The following is a 20,377-nucleotide window of genomic DNA, read 5'->3' on the forward strand; positions in this document are numbered from 1 at the left end:
TTACTGAAAAGTCTGAGCATTTTCTCAATTTGATTTAATGACAGAGACCAGGTAATAACCAGTGTACGTAATCAGGCAGAACCGCTTAAAAGGACCTGGTTCACAACTGCATACATGAGGTAGCTCAATTTTGAATTGGTTTTAGTACATTCTGCCACACAAGTGGGATAGTAGATCATGTTTTTTTAAATACTAATTTGTAAAGTTTATTTATCACTGAGCAATCCCAAGAGCAATGAGGGGAAAATGCACATCACCACAGGCAAGTATTCTAACTCTTTTTTTTTTTTTTTTTTCTTTTTTCTTTCTCCTCCTTTACAGGCTGCAAAATACAAGCTGGCAGCTCTGCCTGTGGCAGGTGCAGTCATTGGTGGAGTGGTGGGGGGTCCTATTGGTCTCCTTGCAGGCTTCAAAGTGGCAGGAATTGCAGCTGCACTTGGTGGTGGGATTTTGGGTTTCACAGGTGGAAAATTGATACAAAGAAGAAAAAAAAAAATGATTGAGCAGGTCTCTTCCAGCTGTCCAGAGCTTTCTCGCCAAAGTGCCAAAAAATCCAGCTGAAGTATTAGAATCATTATGACTAGGAACAAAAGCGTAGTAGCCGCGCTAATGACAGACTTGCAGCCTTATGCTTTAAATACAAGGCTGAGTTATGTGAATTTTGACAGCAGTACTGTTACTTGGGAGAGGTGAACCAGTATTTCTCTTTTCAGATGTGGTGACATCAGTCCTTTGAAAATTATATGGATAACTTTTAATTATAAAATCCTTAGGTGAGCTATGTGCACAGCTGTAATGATGGGTGATGGGTGCTTCATGCCAAATTTGCACAAGTGTCTTGCAGACAATACAGAGATATTTGGAAAACCCTAGTGCTTTCCCATGGGTGCCACCTAAAAGCTGGAGCTTTTATTATAGAGCTCCAAAGAAAAGGAAATAAGTTCCATCTATCTTTCATGGTCATAGTACTTTAAGTTTACTTTCATTTATCTGGATTCCCAAACTCCTCCTGTGTATACCCCCAGGGTATGACTGACTATGCCTGTTCAATAACACGCAGGGAAGTGTTAGCTGCCATAAGAAAAGATGAAAATGCTGGGTGAGCAATGTGGAAAAAAGACCTTATGTATATCCCACATCTGCCTCCATCAGCCAAATCAGATCAGCCTTATAAACAGCTTTTCCTCTTTTTCAGGTACTTTTTAAAAAAAAAATTTGTTAATCCCTCATCTTGTTCAAAGTGTAGTTAAGAATTAAACAATGTAAGCAGCAACCCAGCAGGACTGCTACTGGAGAATAATTAATTTTCCATGGCCGTTCAACTCCTTGGCTTGTCCTGAGAACACCGCACAGGATGAAGTGCCAAGCTCTGGCATTCTGAGCCTGAAGCCTCAGCTTACTCAGCAGTGCTTACTGCTAGATGTTGCCCTTGCTTCTCATCTCCTGTCACCAACAGTGCTCTGGTGGGAGAGCTAAATCGCTTCCGTGGAAGCGGTGCCACAGCCAGGCCCACACCCTCAAGGGTGGCATTAGGCACCAGGTCAAACGATGGTGAAGCAGCGAGGCTCTTTAAATGGTGCCGGTGGCAGCTAACATCCCCAGATGATGGGACTATTTTGAAAATGTCAACTTGATACTGTTTACAGTAAGTAAACCATGCCTGTTTGGGTCAGCTGCACACCTCTTGCATACTGTTCAGTTCCCAAACGTCTCCTTCCACCCACACTGCAGAGTAGCTTCTCAGCCTTCTCAAGATTTTGGGACATGCTGTGGAGCCTGTACAGGGTGAGGTGCTGTTAGTGGTTTTGCTAGCCTTTTATAGTGGATGCCTGTTATTCTTGCCATCCTTATTTTGCTGCTTAAGCAACCTTTTGCTTCCGAAACTTCCATTGTTAAATACAGAAGCGTTAACGTGTTTTTATTGCCACATAATCCTACCGTTGTCACATAATCTACTGTTCAGCACATGGTTCTACCTCCATCCCTCCAGGACAATTCCCGCACTATTGCTGCTCCTGTTTGGGGGAACAGAAATTGAGGTTGGGAAGCTGCTTTTTAAAGTTTTTAGATTGTTCAATTCATCCTGAGCTCTGCTTGAGTCCAGTTTTATTAGGTGAACACTGAAGTCAGTGTTTAGTGATAAGGCTCCCTAGCAGGGAACACTGTATAAGGAGCATACTGTAGAAAGAGCTCCCTTATAGTAACCAGTACTTTGATGTCATCTTTGGAAATAACTGTCTACTAATGACAGATGATAGGTTTTTGTGCCTAGAGACACTAAGCAACTGTTAGTTACAGCACAAATATCTTTTCCTCAACAGTTCTTCCTTATTACTTTTAAAATATGATTGAAATTGCATTGTGTCTATTTGAAGTAGGACTGAGGCTCAGGGAACACACGTTGGTGTGCAAGAATAGCTTTCACAAGTAATCGCGAACATTGTCAAAACTGTATGTGTTAAAGCCACAGTGCCTACATCTGTAAAATCAGCTGGAGTGGAAAACATGACCCAAGTAATTCAGCTCATTTGCTCGTGTCAGGCAAAAAGCACTTTTCTTTAAATGCATCTACTTTGGATGTAAACACATTTAATGAGCTTGTAACAACTTCATACTAAGGCTGTTCATTCCTTTGATTTGTAATTTCTACATTTAAAGGAAGAAACTAAGAAAGAAAAAGTGTTCTTAATCAGAAACTGTGGTTGATTCTTTGTATGATTTTAAAAAGCTGTCTGCTTTCCTGCTGTATGCTTTGAAACCTTGTGCATTTAAATGCCAGCAGCCACATCAGACACATTGTGGACTCCACCCTCTCTCCCCAAGCTGGACAAATGCCAGGACAATCTAAATTCATAAAACTGAATTCCTGCTACAGTTTATACAAATTCAGCTTGGTCTGCACTCATTTTATGAAACATCTAGCACAAAAACTATTCTTCTTCCCTGCATCTTTAAGGAAGCAATTTCAAAACATTGTGTATACACTAGACTTAGGAGACTATTATTTAAGCTATGATTTTTTAAAATAGGTGGGTTATTTACATATGTGAAGAAACATGGGCATCTGAGTAACCAAACTAGCATTTAAAATGCTAGGCATGTTAGACAGAAGGAATGCAAGAAACGGATAAGTCTTTCAGACCAAATAAAAGCTTTTGCCTATGAGACTGGTTGTAGCATTTATTGGGAACGTTGGGGTTTATTTCCTTCCAGCATCTAAAAGATTAATCCCTCAAAAATTTTATATTATTGAAATAATTGCATAACCAAGATTTAAGAATCCTGTATTGAGTTACACATGCTTTAGCTATTGAAATATTTACATTGACTGAAATTAACACAAGTTCTTGAAGTGTTGCATGCATCTAGTAACTTGTACACATATGCTAGCTCAGAAATGGACTCCTTAAGTTCAATTATAGAGAGCGTTTGGAATGGTTTTGTTCCATATGGGCATAACGCTAATACTGTTTGACAACTTCCCATGAAAGCCTCGGGAAGTGTTGAAGGTTGAATGGTTACAACCATTGATGTAGATGATCAGAGTTGAAGGGCTCAGTTTGAAACACATCTCCCATTTTGTCCAGTGCTTGCTCTCTCTAGACGAATTCTCTGTATCATCAGATACGGAAAAGCTCAAGTGATACTCAACATCATGTGAGGCAAGCATACCTAGACTGCAGCTGTTCGACCTTCTGCTTGCAAACAGAAAAATCACTTGAATGAAAGTTGGTACAGCCAGGTCAGTGGTCATCAAGAACCCAAGAGAATCAAGTCCAACTCCAATGAGTACACAATGAAATGACTTGAGTGAGTAACTGTGATGATTGATAAAACTTTTACATCTAATTGCCTACATAGCACTAGGATGCCAAAGCTCTGGGAACAAGTCCTTACTCAGAAAAGAAACTTGGATTAAGGAATGGCAGAGGGGGTTTCTCTCTCTCACTTTCTAGCCAAAAGCACCAGCCACTAGACTGTTGGGTGTATGATGAGGTAGCATCTTTCTCCAGAAAGAGGTTTAGATGTCTTCCACCAAACAGCATTTATAATTAAGAATCCCAAGGAAAAACAGGAACCTCAGAGGAGTAGGATGAGTACCTGTAGGCACCATGCAGGAATTGACTAAAATTTCAGGTGCCTGAACAACTCCAGAAGTTCTGTAGCACCACCTGCAGATAACAAGTGGCACCCTTAAAACCAGACCCTGCTCACATCTTTAGATTCCAGCTGGAAGGTGGTATGACTCAGCTGCCAAAAATGCTTGATTTGGCATGAGATGGAGAATGGGACAGGAGAAGACCTGGCTTTCCAGCACTTAGCGTGCACTCCAAAACGCAGAGTCACAAAACTGACCAAAAAAGCATGCCTGTAAACAAAATCTTGTAATACGCTTTTAGCTACCAATTCTGCATCTGCTCAGTTAGCTGTAGCTTGGTGGTGGTTGGTACTAGCAACTCCCTGCTCAGAATCACACCCTAGACGGCTCACGTGCCTGTTGCTGCAGGGGCTTGATTGAGCAGGCTCTCTCGAGATCAGTGTTTGCCACAGCTGCACAGGACCATGTCAGTCTTCTGCCAGTAACCGAGTAGGTGGCCTCTAGCTGAGAGGCAAAAGGAATCCTGAGCTGTGAGCTGCGGAAGCTGGGGCACTCGCTGAAGTAAACATGAACCCAGTAGTCCACCCATCCAAAGAACAAGCTTGCTTCTAAGGACACTAAGCCTTGGGGGCCCAAGTCATGGACTAGATTCTTTGTAGTAAGCCTACTGTACAAATCCAACAGTAATTCATCTCCAGCAATACACCCCAAATTAACATATTTTTCCATCTTAACAGTTTCTATATGTTTATCTCACCAAGCAGCTTGAAGATTCATTGAGAAAAGCCCATGTTCTGGTATTACGCACAACAGAAAAGCCCACAAGGAAAGTAGTAATTCCTTCTTCAGAGCAGAATTCAAAGAACATGCAATAAATAAGGCACAAGCCAGACAAAAAGAGTAACAGAAAATTTGCAATGGTTGTTTGGAAGGTAAATGTCTGCCAGGAAGGCAGGGACCAAAAGAAAAAAAGAATGAAAAAAAAAAAAAGACTAATACAGAAGTTAATTTAAGACTGACACAACTAAGATGGCAGTCCACCCCTACCCCTCTCCTACTTTGAAGGGTTTCCAACATTCATGTTCTTTTAACACAACCATGTGCATAATATAACAATCTTAATTCCAGGAAACCAGAGCAGGTCAATACAGCCTGTTCATTCAAAGTACAGCCATCATCATGAAACTTCTCCTTTCCTTGCTTGGTATTTTAATAGTCAGAATTGTTTAATTGCTTAGACATTTGCACCCAGTAAAGCACCACACGAGATTCTGTAAAACTTTAATTTATTCCCCTCCCAAGTATCCAGAATAGAAGACCCTCTTAAGTTGGAGAAAAATGTGACAAAGAAATAGATTACCAGGATAGCTGTTCACATGAAGAAGAAGAAGAAAAAGCACATACTACCAAGGTTACACAGAAAACAACCCAAAAGTCCTATTTAATGGGATAGTGCAAGTTAACAGCATGTCTCTGGCAAGGATACCTTCATTTGGATTATAAAAGTTTTACAGAACAGAGTTAGATCAAGAGTCTGGATGGGTCTCTGATATTTTACTATAGCATTAGGAACATACTGTTTGAAAGATGCTGTACAGAATGACCCACCAAACAAATGTATTTACAAGCCTGGGGAGAAAAAAAATTATTTTTCAGTTTATTCAAAATAAAAATACACATAGAATTATGAAAATATAGGTTTACTATTTCCACCACACAAGTCAATGCTGCTGTCTGAAAGGCTTGCAAGATTATTTCAAGTTTTTAAAGTTCATCTTTTTCCCTCAATAAAGTGTACCTATGTTCACTGGGTGCCAGTTTCTGGAATGAGCTCTCTGGTGGGCTGCTTGCTAAATCCTGAATTGGCTGAAAAACAGAACAAACAGTAAATTGCTTGTTAGACTCATTTTAATAATCAATCACCTCCATTCAATGAACTTCTAACATTAATTATGAGAGTGCACGAATCTCCAGCATTCTCACAAATTGAGATTTGGGGTTTTTTTTTTTTTTTTGGAAGGCACATGGTAAGTCCCAAATAGGTGGAATACACATGCACACATACATTCATTCATTAAGTACCATCAGTCAGGGATATTCCTTTTGTTGCCACATCTCAAAGGTAACAGCCATCACACAAGTTTCTGTACAAGCGACTTAGAAGTATTGCAAATGCACCCCACTGTATATTTGAGTCTGTCTACCATTTGCTTTGAAGATATTCTAGTTTGCGTGCTGTTTTTTGAGATACACCAGGGCAAAAGTGTCATCGCTGCAAAAGTATTTTAGAATTCATTTTCTATGGAAACAAAAAAAAAAAACCCCAAACAAACATGCAATTCAAGGGACATACATGACCTAGGACAGCAGCCTCCGGTTTAGTTAAGGCCAGTAATTTCCATTGCACATGCGTACGCATCTTCCACAAGCTGGCAGGATGCCATACGGACATGAGAAGGGAAACATCCCAGGTTTGGTGTGCGTTTTTCAAGGAAGAACGGAGACAAGAGCAAGCCTGCAGTTCTAGGCAACGAGCCTGTGCCCAGACAGGCAGCAGGATCCAGGGACTCGGCAGGCTTCCTCCCTCCCTGGCCAAGCCTCCTCTACACTGCAATTGCCTCAGAGCGTCTCTTCCTCACGCACGCCTGTCTTGCTCTGAGTTGACCGACTGCCTGACCTATGCCTCGGTCTCTAGCCCTGTTTTCTGCATCTCCTCCTGTTGACTTGCAGTCTGGTTGCTCAATGAATTCCTGAGAAACACAGGGAGTTACGACAACATTCAAAAGCAGCCATTCTCCTGGCCCGAGGCAAGCCCTCCAGAGCTTTCACGCTTTTAAATCTTTTAACTTTGAGCAGGGCAACAGGAGGCTGCACAGCTTAGCACAGTGCCACCCTTGCCACATCCCACAGATGGCCAGGAAAATGAGCCTGTAGCCATAAATCGTTTCTGTCCCTCACCCATGGGTTCTGGGATGGCCCAAGGCACCCCAACACAAGGGTGCCAGGTCTCCTCTGGAACCCATGTGGCTCTTCGAGCCCTAGACAATGCAACGTATAACTTAAGAGGTGTGTAAAAACAGTTATTTCTTTAGAGAGTGCCTGAGGTAATGAGAAGGTTGCCTGACAGGCTGTTACATTCGCACTTTTCAGCATGACACCAAGCATATGAGCTGAGTGGTGTTATCAAGAAGATACAAGGCTGATCAAGACACAGAAGACTGGGCTGAGCAGAGGGAATCAAGGCTGGTAACGTCCTTTCTTTTCTGCCTCTTGTATTAAACTAAACACTGAGGTGCTCCTTTGTCTGGAGAAGGATCTGGTAGTTGTGTTCCTGAAGAGATCCCAGGAGTAACTTCCAGGCATGTAATTATGCAGCATGACAACCTTTGAGCAGGAAAGTGAGGAATCCAAACTGACAAATGCAGCCTATGACCACTATTAATGCCGCTTGTTAACTGCATTAATAAAAGTAATAAGCCCTATTACCACTTATCAGTCTTTTGTTGATGCTCTAATAATCTGCCTCCTGCTTGGATTGGTGACTATGAGTAAATATATAAAACATTCAATCAACTGGTGTTTCCCTTTAGAAGCACCCTCTCAGTGTGTCGTGTGGGAAATAATGCATCTGTGATGTATCATCAGTTTTTGCACTGAAATCACATGAGAACATAAGACCAGCTCTATGAGCTCAGAACAGTCCTCTAGCCCAAGATCTTCTGTTTCAGTGGAGAAAATATATATTCTTATACTCTTCCCTTATTCAAGGCAAACAGGTACCATACTTCCCCCTAATGCTCTCCCTGCCTTTACCCAAAGGAATTTAAAGGAAGAGCCAAGCCAAAGTGGCAACATTATGCTTCTATAAACAGATTTCTTTTTCGGGAGACTGAAGTTAAAAGTACACACGTATTAGAAAGTACAGCTCTGACAAGGAGTAAAAAAAAGGTCTTTATTAAATGGCCAAATTAAATGTATTTGTTGTAACCTTACCTGACCAGGTGCTACATCAGTTGGATCAGGGCCATGATGAAACTCTCTATGCAATTTTCCAGAATGCAAGTCTAGTACAAATTGCTTCAGTTTACCTGGAACTCTGGAACAAATCCAACAGAAACACCCACATGTTTACTAAAAGTTAAGTTCAAACACAGAAGATTTAAAGTGCACTGTTTAGAGTAGCCAACTTCTGTTTATCTAGCACACTATGTCCACTTCTAGGTGATTAATAGAGGACAGGAAGCCAAACGGTTTGTTAAAGTATCCTACCAGCTTCTTTTTCTTTCCACTGTCTCCTGAGAACACAGCAAGTACTTCATCTTTTCAATAACTCCCACAGAGTTGTACTAGCCGATAACTTCATTGTATACTCACTTCAGCTCCCCACTAACCATAATGTAAGAGGGAACAGCGGGTTCCAAATGCACAGTTTACAGATACAAATGACAGTTGGGTAGCAGTATTGACAAAACATCTTTGAAAGGCTCTCTAGTGCCTGAGCAACTGCATATACACTAGCGATAAGCGCTAAGAGGATATCAATGTAAATCTAATCTGAGATCATCTACTGTCACCCACAGCAAACGTGCTAAACTACAGCATCCAATTTTATTTGTGAAATGTCAAATAGACTAAAAAGCTTAAAATGAAGAATTGATCTAATAAATATTAAAGATGAGGTAAAAAACTGTAACGTGAGCACTATGCATGCAATCAAAAGGTAACGTATGAATGGAGACAGGTTTTGCAGGGAGCCTTTCATCAGACCAATTACTACATTTAGGAAAGAGGGACAAAGTGTGGTCAGACAGGCTATCAGCAATATTTCAGATCATCAGAAAACTCTGTGGATAAAACGTAGTACAATAAGAGTCAGAGGCCATCACTACAGCAACGTCTCTAACTCATCAGTATTGCTGTGGTACTTTGAGGGGTTTCTTCCCTTCCCAGAGAAGATCGGGAATTGGTGCTGATGGAGAGAAGGGGGTTCATTCTAGCCCAGTTGTAGGGAGAGCAGAATCCCCTGCTTTACCTTAGGCTCCTGCCCTGTTCTAGGTCAGGCACGCTGCTGGAGACATTCCCCTCCAACCTCTTCTCTCCTAATGCAGCAAGGGCATTTGGTGCCTACAGCCTCTTGTAACTGGACCAGTTCTTGCTGAGAACCTACAACTGATCTGTTGAACACTCCCTGCAATCGTTTCCAACCTGGAACAGCAGGATGAATAGGGCCAGGTGGCCAAAGTATGAGGACAAAATATTGGGTGGTGGTCTCATTTGCCTATGAAGTGGCTATTCTCAAAAAAAGACAACTCCCTAAAGAGAGGAAATCTGAGTGGGCCAGTTCTGGAAGTATCATATCCAAAGCCTACTGGTTGGTGGCAGCACTGAGATTACAAGAGATAGTCTGGAGCCAGTTTGTAAAAGAGTCCAGAAAATGTACTAAAGTGGCAGAAGTCCTTGCAGGTAGATGAAAGTCTCAGAATTAAGATTTTATGTATTATAAAAAAACCCCAACAACAACAAACAAACCAACAAAACCAAAACAAAAATCCAAACCACACACACACACGCAAAAGAGTATCACCCCAGGAGCTCCAAGCTCTCCTTGTTTCCAAACTGTTTGTTACGTATTTCTAAGTATCAGCTCAATCTCCTAGAGTAAGGTTGAATAATTATTTATCATTAAGCAACTGTCTACAATCCTGACATCACTCACCCTCTTCTTCATTTGTATGTAACAACTGGTATACAAACAACCAAGTAGCTTTTATTATTCTGACAGTATTTCACAGAAACAGAACATGTAAGAAACATAACATGAAAGTCTAAACTAAACATCTCTATTCCCCTATGAGAGATATTAATTTATTTTAGGGCTATTTCAAAGGTGACAATAAAAAGAGTGCTTTTGAAATGCAAATATCCCACTATTTTTTTTTAAAGCCCTGGCATGTGCGGTGAACATGGTCTTCCAAAGAAACAGGAACACAGGGAGAAAAATAGTCACTATCAGAGTTTCCACATACATAGCTTTAGATATTTGAAAAGCACTATTTGGGATACATCAAACAGGGACTACATTTTAAGAATAAGCCTGTGGAGAATTACGGGGAGAAGCTAGGTTTGAACCCTTCTTCCAAATGTCAACATTTCAGGTAGAAAAATGCCTGCTGGAATGGCAGAATTAGACATGGGGTTATGTTCACATTGCATGTTAAGTCTGAGCTTTGAATCCTTGGCTTTGACAAAAATGAAATACCCTGAGTTTTTAAAAGTACGAATGGGCAAAAATTATGAATGGGCAGAAGTTCAAGTCTCAAAGCCTAGGCATCTAACCAGGACTTAAGAAGCAGTGTATATGCAGGCACCTCCTTTGAGGTAGAAACTGGAATTTTAACACACAACCTGAAGACAAAGACAGAACACTTGTCTCATGCTGAAAGTCCCTGAAGATAATGTTTACACATCTTCACTCCTCAACTGAACCACAGGAGACAGAACATCTGCTTCCAAGGCAGTACAAGATAAAGAGATAGAGGCTGATGTAAGCGGATTATCAAAGTGGCATTTCGCCTAAGCACCCTGATACTTCTCTCTCACGTATTTTATCCAGATAACATGCCAATAATCAGCCATTTTCCAAGCTACATGTGGAAAATTTCAGAAACCCGTGCAACAAGGATTTCTCCGCCAGCTTTCCGAGTTTAGACTAATGCAGGGAGACTGGAATTGCACAGCAGGAAAAACCAAACCAGAAGGCTGGGAATTCTTACATGGTGCATTTTATGTAATTATTGCATAACACAGCACTTAAACATTCCATGTAGTATTTTAAACCTTTTAAAGTTAATTGATATATCTAGATCACCACTAAAAATACCATGCCACGCTGCAAATGCCTAACTACTATGGAAAATAGCAAAATAAAAGAACGGCATCTAAAAACTTAATGTGAGATTCTCTTCTTGCATAAAGCAATGCAACTCCATTTAAACAATGGCTTCACACCAATTCATATTGCTTTAAGACTCTGACACTGAATCGCACATAGGCAGCCTTACCTATCCTAGATTTGTTCATCTTCCTATCATAGTACTGATTAAAATATGAGCACGTCTTTTACTTTGTTCTTCTCAAATTAAAATGCAGAAAGAAAAATACTTACGACAAGTCACTGAAGTCTGGAAAGACATACATGTGCCTAAAGCTATCAATGGCAATAACAGGGCAGTCTGCTGGAGTCTTCTGAATATGGAGGAGTGGGTGCCTGAATTTGTCACAGTCAGCATGGAGGAAGTTTATTGTACCTTAAAATTGTGAGCAGACAAAAATTCATGTTAATATTTTTTTATTATTACCTTGAAACCCCGAACACTTTCATAAGTATTACAAAGGTGGAGATATTAGATAGATACAACACGCAAAACTTGAAAATAGATTTAAACAACTAACACCCCCAAAATAATGGATTTTCTTAAAGTGTTTTTGGCCACAATACAAACTGAAGTTTTGTTTAATGCCCTCTCAAACTGCATGAAGTCATTTAGACAAGAAGGATTTCTGAAATAGTTACTTACTAATAAATTGTGTATCTATTTAAATCATTTCCACAGGAGTGGGTCCTCACTGTCAAAAGTACATAAAAAGCCCTTCGGTCGCAAGAGCTTTAAAGCTAGGATTCTGTTTGGTCTTTGCTTCCACTCTACTAAGTTTGCCTGAAAAAAATTATACCAGTAAAAACAAGAAGTAGCCGGAGTTACTACAAACCTTTTTCACTTATTAACTGACGTGCAACCTCCTGTTGGAATTTCTCTAAACTCTCCAAGTCATCTTTCATGTGGAAAAGTATGAGAAAAGGAAGGCCTTCTTCTGTCAGTTCCTGCACAGAAAACAAATCTCAATTCTTCCACTTCTTAAGGGCACTCAAGTAAGTGATTCCAGCAATTTTCAAATTCAGTGAGATCTCTACTTCAAAAACAGTTGAAAGCGCAGTACTAAAGATGTTAACTGCTGACTCTTCATCTAAGATACCCGAGTGATAGAGTTAACTATGTTTCCTTCCTCTGTATCATACACAGCAGAAAAAGGATGAAGCTATTTCATTATCAACATTTCGGGAAGGGATACACCTGCACTGGAATACTTGCTCAAAAGAAATAATCCAATTCTGAGGAAAAAACCCCATCATCTTCATGGAAACAGCAATGAGGCCTGAACAGCACAGTATTAAACAGTATGAAAAGCCAAGTGTGTATTCTAGACCTGGTCCTAGCTTGGCTCATATAATAAGTTGGTGTTTACTTAGGATAACACAATGAATGAATATCTGTAAATAACTCCATCCTAAAAGAAAAAAAAAAAGAAGAAGTAGTAAAAAGAAAAAGCAGAAGCTAATGACATAGCTGTATCAGTTATGATCAAGTTCTGCTCTTTTGCCAGTAAGTGTGTCCTGACTGGTCATCTGTATAACACCATTATGAAATTCACAGGTTAGTATATTACTAAAATTGATGAAGAAATGAAAACCTTTGCTGGACAGAGAAGCTTTAGTTCCTCATAGAAATGCGTTCTTGCAGCTCGAGTGCCTTTTAAAGAACTCTGTCCAGGGACAGATAAATAGAAACTCCTTGAATAATTTATTCAGGATTTTTCTTTTACTCAAAACCCAAACAAAACATGAACAACTTGTATTTGCTTGCTTCAAAAGTGATTTTTAGGCACCTTTGAACAGCAGCTCAACTCGCTAGAGCCCAATTGAAGAAATAATCATTTTTCAGTAACAAACGCCTACAGTCTTGCCAATCCTTCATTTGCACAACTGGTGTACAAGGAAGTGCTGCTATTTCTTTGATTCTAGCCTGTATCAGAATAAAATCTACGCTTTTTGAGAAAGGTAGCACTCGTAGGTTCTGCCACCAAATAGAATAGTTTGTTCAGATATTTTCAATCTGCAGTAAGTTGGAAGAAATACTTTCCATACGAGTAGGCAGCCAGCTACATAGCGTATATGAAATGGCTGTCATTCTCCCTTAAACCAAGGCTGTCAGCTAAGTTGAAGCTTGGTCTTTTAACAGCAGCTTGCAAAGATCCTCATAACGTCAGTGCTCTTGATGAAATCCAAGCTTCCTAATCCATCCCTAAACCAACCACTAATCACATTTGGTCATTCTTATTTTTACACACACGAATTTGGCTGGGTCTCAGTCTCCTCTCCTATTAGAGGTCGGGGAAAAAGTCTGTTTCGTACCACTACGATTACGGCTCCGTTTCCTCACTCGTTTCAGCAGGTACATTTCCAGAGGGAGAACTCCCAAAAACAGAGTTTGGTATTCCGGCTCTATGCTCCCCTCTTGCTTGCAAGCAGCTAAAAGGACAACCTTGGTTTCAATATCTGCATGTGATGAGTTGTATTCACAAGATCGATTCACCTCCAAACAGGTTGTTAGGACAGCTGGCTTGAAAGTCTTGCTAATTTTGGCCCTGTTTCTATAAAGTACCTTCGTTTGCTTTTCTATTCCAGCTTTCACAGCATGTCCTACTGATAAGGATGCGGCAAGTGGAATAGCTATTTCATTTGCCTTGGACTGCTCCCTCAAAAGCTACTGTCTCATTTGGCACTGAGAGTATCAAAAGATTTTTCATTAGATCTGAGCTTCCCACATTTCTTCTGTATGCCTTTGAGAAACTTTTTACCCTTTCAAAAACTTACCGTTCAGCACCATCATTAGACCACATGGTTCATTGTATTCATACAACATAAAACTAAACAGACTGATTACAGGTTAAACGGTGATTTCTTCTGAGTGATACGACTGATCCCAACCGCCTTTTCTTGTCAAGTACAGGGACTGCCTTTCAAATGGACAGTCTTCTCAAACAGAAGACCTTGCTTCAGAGTTCAATTACTATGTATTGTCTAAAGTCACAATGATGAACTCTGCTCAGATCAGGCACTTTCCTGGCTAGACTGCCCATGACACTTACCAGATAATGAAAACATTAAGAAAGAAAATGAGGGAAAAAATCTACCAGCAGTTTACAGGGGCCAATTTTGATTTTTAAAATTGACTTTGAAGTCAGTAGTAGAAATTGTTGTCTTTACCTTATTTATATGGTATTCTAGTACCATAAACACAGCTTAACAGTCATAGCACTCCATATTTTTACCCTGTAACATTGTGCAGTATGCATTAAGAGCCCATTTAAATACCATAGGATTTCAGCAGGCAGAAGTATCTCAATTTTGGCATGTTTAAATTTGTTTGGGTACTGGCAGCACTGAAATTTTTAAACAAATGTTGCTAGGCAAAATGTCACATTGGAATTGTAAATATCTGCCCAAGCAAACAGGAATCAAGGGTTGAGAGAACAACCAGAAAAACCGTGACACAATGTAGTACAAGCTGACAGTGATGAACCTTGGCTTCTAAGGCTCAGAATGCAATTTTACCATGGGAAAAGTACACTGGAAATCTACCACACACTTCTAAACATGCTAACATGTGGCATCTTTTACATTCTGAGTTGCAAATGAGGAATTAAAATTTGTTTAACAGAACTTTCCAATAAAAGTTGGCGGGGTTGACTAGAAGGTTGTATTTGAACCATTTTGTCTATCCCACCCTATCCCTCCCTCTGTCATGTAACCTGACATGTTGTGCATGCCCAGAACAGCAGTGTTACATACACTGCAGATTCAAGATAAAAAAAAAAAATTCAGTGTGTAAACTGAGAACGAATCATATGACTGATTCTTTGGTTTCTGATCCAGTATGGACAACATACTGCATTTTGTTACATACCTCACCAGAGTTCCTAGCAGATGCTGTGGCTATGCACAAATACTCCTGAGATACTACAAACCTATGCCAATTTTCTAAAGATTTTTTTTCCCCCTCTGTTGGTTATTTTACAAAAAAATTTATAATATGGAGTTGGAAATAGATGAGAGAGAAGTAAGTTACAAAAGAAAACAGAAAAGCACTGAAAGAAAATAAGGAGAATGAGAAGAAAAGAGATGTTTAAAAGCAAACTCCCAAACTCCATCTTACGAATTACAGTTAAAAATAGAAACCCAAGGGGGAGCACATGAAGCTAAAAAGATTAAGACGGTACCAGTGCTTAAACACAGACTGACAAAAAAAAAAAAACCAAAAAAAACAAAAGACAAAACAACCCCAAAAACCACATGGTTTTTATTACAATTCCCAGAAGATTGCCAGTTCCATAGATGGTCAGCCACCATTTAATGTGCTTATTTATTAGATAATGCTTTGGAAGTTGTTAATACATTAACATTTTTCTACTACTAACTTTAACATTAAATTTTAAAAGTTGATTATAACTTAAGGATAGTTCACAACTATTTTACTCCTTCAAACTGTCATGGACATGCTGACATGAGTATTTTCTACCCTGACTAGAAACATTTTTTTCAAGGTCATATCAGATGCAAAAAGCACTTAAATAACATTTATGTCTAGATCTTAAATCAACATTTAGTCATAGCATCTGTATAAATGTGTACTTACTTTAGATGAATAATACAACCTACCCAAGGTGTTACACACCCATACATAGACACACACATTCTTACACACACACACTCTTAGCATCCAAGTATCCACACTCTGCAAATCAACAGAGACTTCTTACATGATCTATATGCATGATCATAACCTCTTTCTTTGGTATCGTATGGAACTACCACAAATCTGCCTCCAGTGAACTTCAAGTGTAATCAAAAAGCTCCAAAAGAATGAAAAGACATTACTTGACAGCTATTTTCTGTCAAAAGCAAAGCATGCAGAAAGTTCTTTGGTATGGATTAAAGACCTTGAAAAAAACATTTTGGTTTTGAGAACCCCCTGAAGTAGAATGGTAGAAAAGATTCTTACCTCCCCATTTTCAAACGTGATTTCTCGAACTAGTGGTACACATTTGTCTTGTGTCCATGCATAAATCAAATCAAAATTGGTTAGCGAGCCTAAATACACCATATCTGGAGCATTTTCCTGTTGAAAAGAAAAATACACTAGTTGAGAAACAGTAAAAATGACATTGCTACCTACAAATAAGATTACCTACCTGAAATAAAAGTAACAATGTCCATATAAATATTGAAAGCCAATCATATACCAATGTTCAACCATTGTGCATGCAACATTTCTATTAACTATGTTACAAAAGTACAACAGGAAAAAGAAATATTATACATGATCATTTATGCAGTCAACTCCACTTCTTAAGACAACTTAAAAAGAACTGAAAAGATACTTTGTTTCCAAATTAGGGATGCTTCAAATAAAGGCTATTTAGACTTCTGTCAGGTTGAGAAATAGTATCTCCATACCTAAAAAAACCTATTTAGATATAAACTAAATGCAGATATTAAGCTTCTTCATGCTAATAGTTACAAAGACTCACCAAAAGTCCCTCCCAATGTCTTACAGGACTTGAAACTGGTATTTTACATGTGCTTTGCCAAAGCGATATGAATAAATGATTGTTCTCCTTTATTTGCTAGTAGTTTTAACTCAGAATTCAGTGCTGCCATCTTTTAATGTAATTACAATTTTCGTTAACATGAAATGAACCATGACTTCGCAAGCTGTAGCCATGATTAAGCACACCTTAATTCAGAAATGCCATACAGATTAGGTAACCTAATAAATTCTGTTTTCACAGAAAAAGGTTTGAAACTTCTTCCTCCCTGAGTTCTTTTTTTGTTTATTTCTCTTTTGTAAGCAACTCTTTTCATACATTAAATTTGAGAAAAGAGATTTTCAGATATTAATTATGTTTCTAAAAAGTGATTCTTGCAGATTTTCTTCTGTACTGAATTTTTCCTTAAGTAAAACTATGTTTATGAGAGTTTGTTAACATACAGTTAATTTTACTTATTCCTGTTTTGATTTTTTTTTTAAATGAAGAGAACAGCTCTTAGCAAGTGGCAGTCAGAAAAATACTTAGTAATTGTCACTTGCTTTGAAAAACATGAAGTGCACCAGCTGTTGAACTTCACAGATTTTTAAGACTTCTACAGCACACAAAGTATCTATACACATGATGAGTTGACTGCATTTCTAAGAAAAAAAAATAAAATTCTGGACATTGACATTTAAAATGACAGATTTAGGTTTTGTGCACTTAATTGGCAACAAATGAGACCAAGATCATTTTCACTTACTCAGAAACACTAGATCCTATGACCCTATTTCTCACACTATTTAGTGATGAAATAAAATTAAGATTTGAGATGCAGTGACATACTGAATGATTTGAATATAGTCTCCGTTAGTTCATATTCGCATATAATGACAATAAGCAGAATAAAATACATAGTTACACTTACCCCTGGTGGCTTGTAGATTACATTGTCTCCGCTAAATCTCTCTGCTTTTGAAATAGCCCTACAACAAACCAACCAGTAAGCATGTCTTGGTACAGACAAATAAAATAACTGAGATACCAAAAATCATATTTTAATTTGCTATCCTTTCTTTACTTCTTTTTTTCCTTCAAAATTTGAGAATTAAAATCCTTGATCTTTAAAGTAAACTATAAAGTGACTCCACAGAAACTTGGCCTGGCTAGATGAGAGGGCATTAAGGGAGTCAGCAAGATGTATCCCTAAGATTGGAAGTGTGGGCTAAAGGCATCAAAGTGCAAGTGATGAATGCTGGTACAATTTTGGATAAGAGACGATCAGAGAAAAATGTTAATGAATTAATATACTCATGTAAATTAAAAAAAACAAAAAAAACCCCAAAAACCCCCTAGTCTTACAGAAGGAAAGGTGAGAAAGGTGGATTCTCATTTGCATTTACTCTTCCTGTTCCACTGTTTACACTAGAAATTTATGTCTTATCTACCCTGATAAAGAAGGGCTTTGAGGTGCTCTACTGGCACAGGCAATGAGAAAATGGATAGCAAATAAGCCCACACTGTCCATTTTACCCTCAAAACAGATCTAGAGAGCACAAGACAGAGCATGCAGCTTCTGACCACTGATGATCCAGTACGTGTGTACCTGGAGAACACATGCAGTTCCTCCTCGGTATTCAGGTTTCTATGTCACCTTAGTAAGTTTCTCCCCTGCCTCTGGAATATTTTGTGGTTCCTCAATCCCAGTCACAACAGAGCACCCTGAAAGCTGCTAGCTTGTACCCCCCAAATTATCATTTCTTATTCAAACAAATGGGGACAGGTATGCATCCAACACGGGAGATGGAAAAAAACAAGGAAAGAAAGCTCGCAACAAAAATAAACCCTTTCACCGCCTTCAGACAGCAAAAGAGGCCTCCTCTCTTCTCTCCCATGCCTTGCTGTTCCAACATAACTCATGCTGGCAAGACAGAACTGATTGGCTGCATATGCCACAAAAGAGTAAAATGTACTACCCATCTCTTTTCCTTTTACCGTAGGCTAAAAAGAAAGCATGTCAGCCCTGGGAAACATTAGCCAAGTGTTCCAGCTTCTCCAATTATAGTATCTGTTCTGGAGACTCAATATAAGCATTGGTGAAGACTGATTAAGAGATGTAAGGGGGAGGAAAAAAAGAGAAGTAAAAATATCTCAATTTATCTCACTGCAAGGTGAGGTAAATCTTCCAGGGGTCTGAACAATTTAGAGGGCCAAGGAAAAAAAAAAAAAAAAAAAAGACATCGTAAGACTTAACTCAAAGTACCTACGTTTTATTTATTTAATTTGATCCAATTATCCTTTTCTTATCACATACAAAAGGCACCTTGCATAGTATGTCACACTTATCAGTATTTGCACCAGTTTAGATACGTGTATTTTAAAAATGCATTTTTGTATTCTAGACATGATGACTGCTCCCAGAATGTGAAATTAGGCTTCTTTGTGACCAGCATCACTAAGGTAAACCACTTGCATGCCAGATAATCTTTCACTGAATAAGAAGAAAGTGGAGACATAGAAGCCACCCGCCCAATCACTGCTTGGTAAGCTGATAATAATCTATAACGAAATATAAGCTCTAGGGTACGCCTGCAGTGGAACCCAGAAGGTCCTCTTCTGTCTCCTGCCACTTCAGTAGCTCCAGTTGTGACCGATTTGTTTCAGATAAGTCAAAGTGGGGACAGGATGTGAAAATCCCAAATGCCTGAAGATATACCTTTTTAAAACAACTACCAAAATGGAAACACTTCAGTTAGCATTTTGCCTCTTCTTGAAGCGGTAACCTAGAAGGTAAACCTCTTGGACCACCCCCCCCCCCCCCCCCCCCATTTGATTGCTAACATAAAATTAAAACAGTTCCTAGATTAGTCACTCTCCTCCATGAGTTACCTACAGTTCATCATAGCCTTTTAAGGTAAAAGTATTTTTTGGCTCTTTGTTTTGGTTTTCTGCATTTGGCTTCCTATGCTATGGCTCAATGGCACAATGCCATTCTCCTCCATGTCTACAGACATTTCAGATTTATCCCTCTCTCGTTCTACTTCTAAATCTACCTCTAATATCTCTTCATCAGTATCCCTCCTATCTCCTTCTGCTTACAAGTCTTCTCTCATTAATCTTGCTCTGTGGTTACCCGAGATCTTACAGAACGGTAAGGATCAGTTGATTTAAGAATAGTTTTAAGCATCAAGATGATCTGCAACTATGTACCATTAATACAGTTTACAAATAAGCTATTACAACTACCTAAAGCCAGAATAATTTTGGCATAGCAGGGAACATTTCTGCCTTGACAGAAGTTAGCGAAGTAATTTTTTCCTGTCAAATTGATTGTTTTGAATTTATTTTAGCTTACTAGACATTTGAACATGACAGCTCATGTTACCATATACCTCCCAAACCATATAACTGTTGAACTCTGTCCATAGCAAAACCAGAAATCCCTCCCAGGGGCTGTTAGGATGCTCAGTCAGAAGAGTTCGAGTCATCAGTGCCAGCTCTCCATGAAACATTTTGCTATATATAATCTGAATAGAAAACACTGTTACATAGCTAGTATCTCCCTCGGAAGCCTTTTCACATATAATTTTTTAGGAAGCTTGAGAGCCACAGCCACTCAGAGATGAAAACATTTAGTTCCCAAGGTTGCTGTCTGGAAGGCTGCACTTTAAAACACTAACAGCTTCAGGCTAGGAAGGGACGGGAGTCTGGAGAAGAGAATAATGACAAGCCTGCTGTGCAATCTGTAGTTACATGGGAAGGTTACAAATAATCAAACTCTGATCCATTCCATTATGTTTGCCTATTGCTTATAACTAAAGAAAACAAAAAGAAAAAATAAAGAAGCCCCAT

General features: G+C 39.0%; 2 protein-coding genes and 1 long non-coding RNA gene across 16 annotated transcripts in view; 2 read left to right on the plus strand and 1 right to left on the minus strand.

The window, feature by feature from the left end:
* STX17 (syntaxin 17) overlaps positions 1-3,165 on the plus strand; it is a 36,921-nt gene extending 33,756 nt beyond the window's left edge. For all 13 annotated transcript variants that reach the window (XM_030011614.2, XM_030011605.2, XM_030011613.2 and 10 more), the window contains one exon: positions 322-3,165. In XM_030011614.2, coding sequence (XP_029867474.1) covers positions 322-561 — 240 coding nt within the window. In that variant the 3' untranslated portion in view covers positions 562-3,165. The remainder of the gene's footprint in view (positions 1-321) is intronic.
* Positions 3,166-5,368: 2,203 nt separating this feature from the next.
* ERP44 (endoplasmic reticulum protein 44) overlaps positions 5,369-20,377 on the minus strand; it is a 54,764-nt gene continuing 39,755 nt past the window's right edge. For both annotated transcript variants that reach the window (XM_030011602.2, XM_030011603.1), the window contains exons 7-12: positions 17,454-17,511; positions 15,997-16,113; positions 11,867-11,978; positions 11,265-11,406; positions 8,093-8,195; positions 5,369-5,965 (exon numbers count right to left, since the gene is read on the minus strand). In XM_030011602.2, coding sequence (XP_029867462.1) covers positions 5,864-5,965; positions 8,093-8,195; positions 11,265-11,406; positions 11,867-11,978; positions 15,997-16,113; positions 17,454-17,511 — 634 coding nt within the window. In that variant the 3' untranslated portion in view covers positions 5,369-5,863. The remainder of the gene's footprint in view (positions 5,966-8,092; positions 8,196-11,264; positions 11,407-11,866; positions 11,979-15,996; positions 16,114-17,453; positions 17,512-20,377) is intronic.
* LOC121233231 lies at positions 5,964-19,007 on the plus strand. Its single transcript, XR_005932162.1, has 3 exons — positions 5,964-7,345; positions 18,070-18,183; positions 18,928-19,007. It is a non-coding gene; the product is annotated as an uncharacterized LOC121233231 (long non-coding RNA).

Source organism: Aquila chrysaetos, chromosome 4 (genome assembly GCF_900496995.4).
Source record: "Aquila chrysaetos chrysaetos chromosome 4, bAquChr1.4, whole genome shotgun sequence".
In the NCBI taxonomy this organism is placed as follows: Eukaryota; Metazoa; Chordata; class Aves; order Accipitriformes; family Accipitridae; genus Aquila; species Aquila chrysaetos.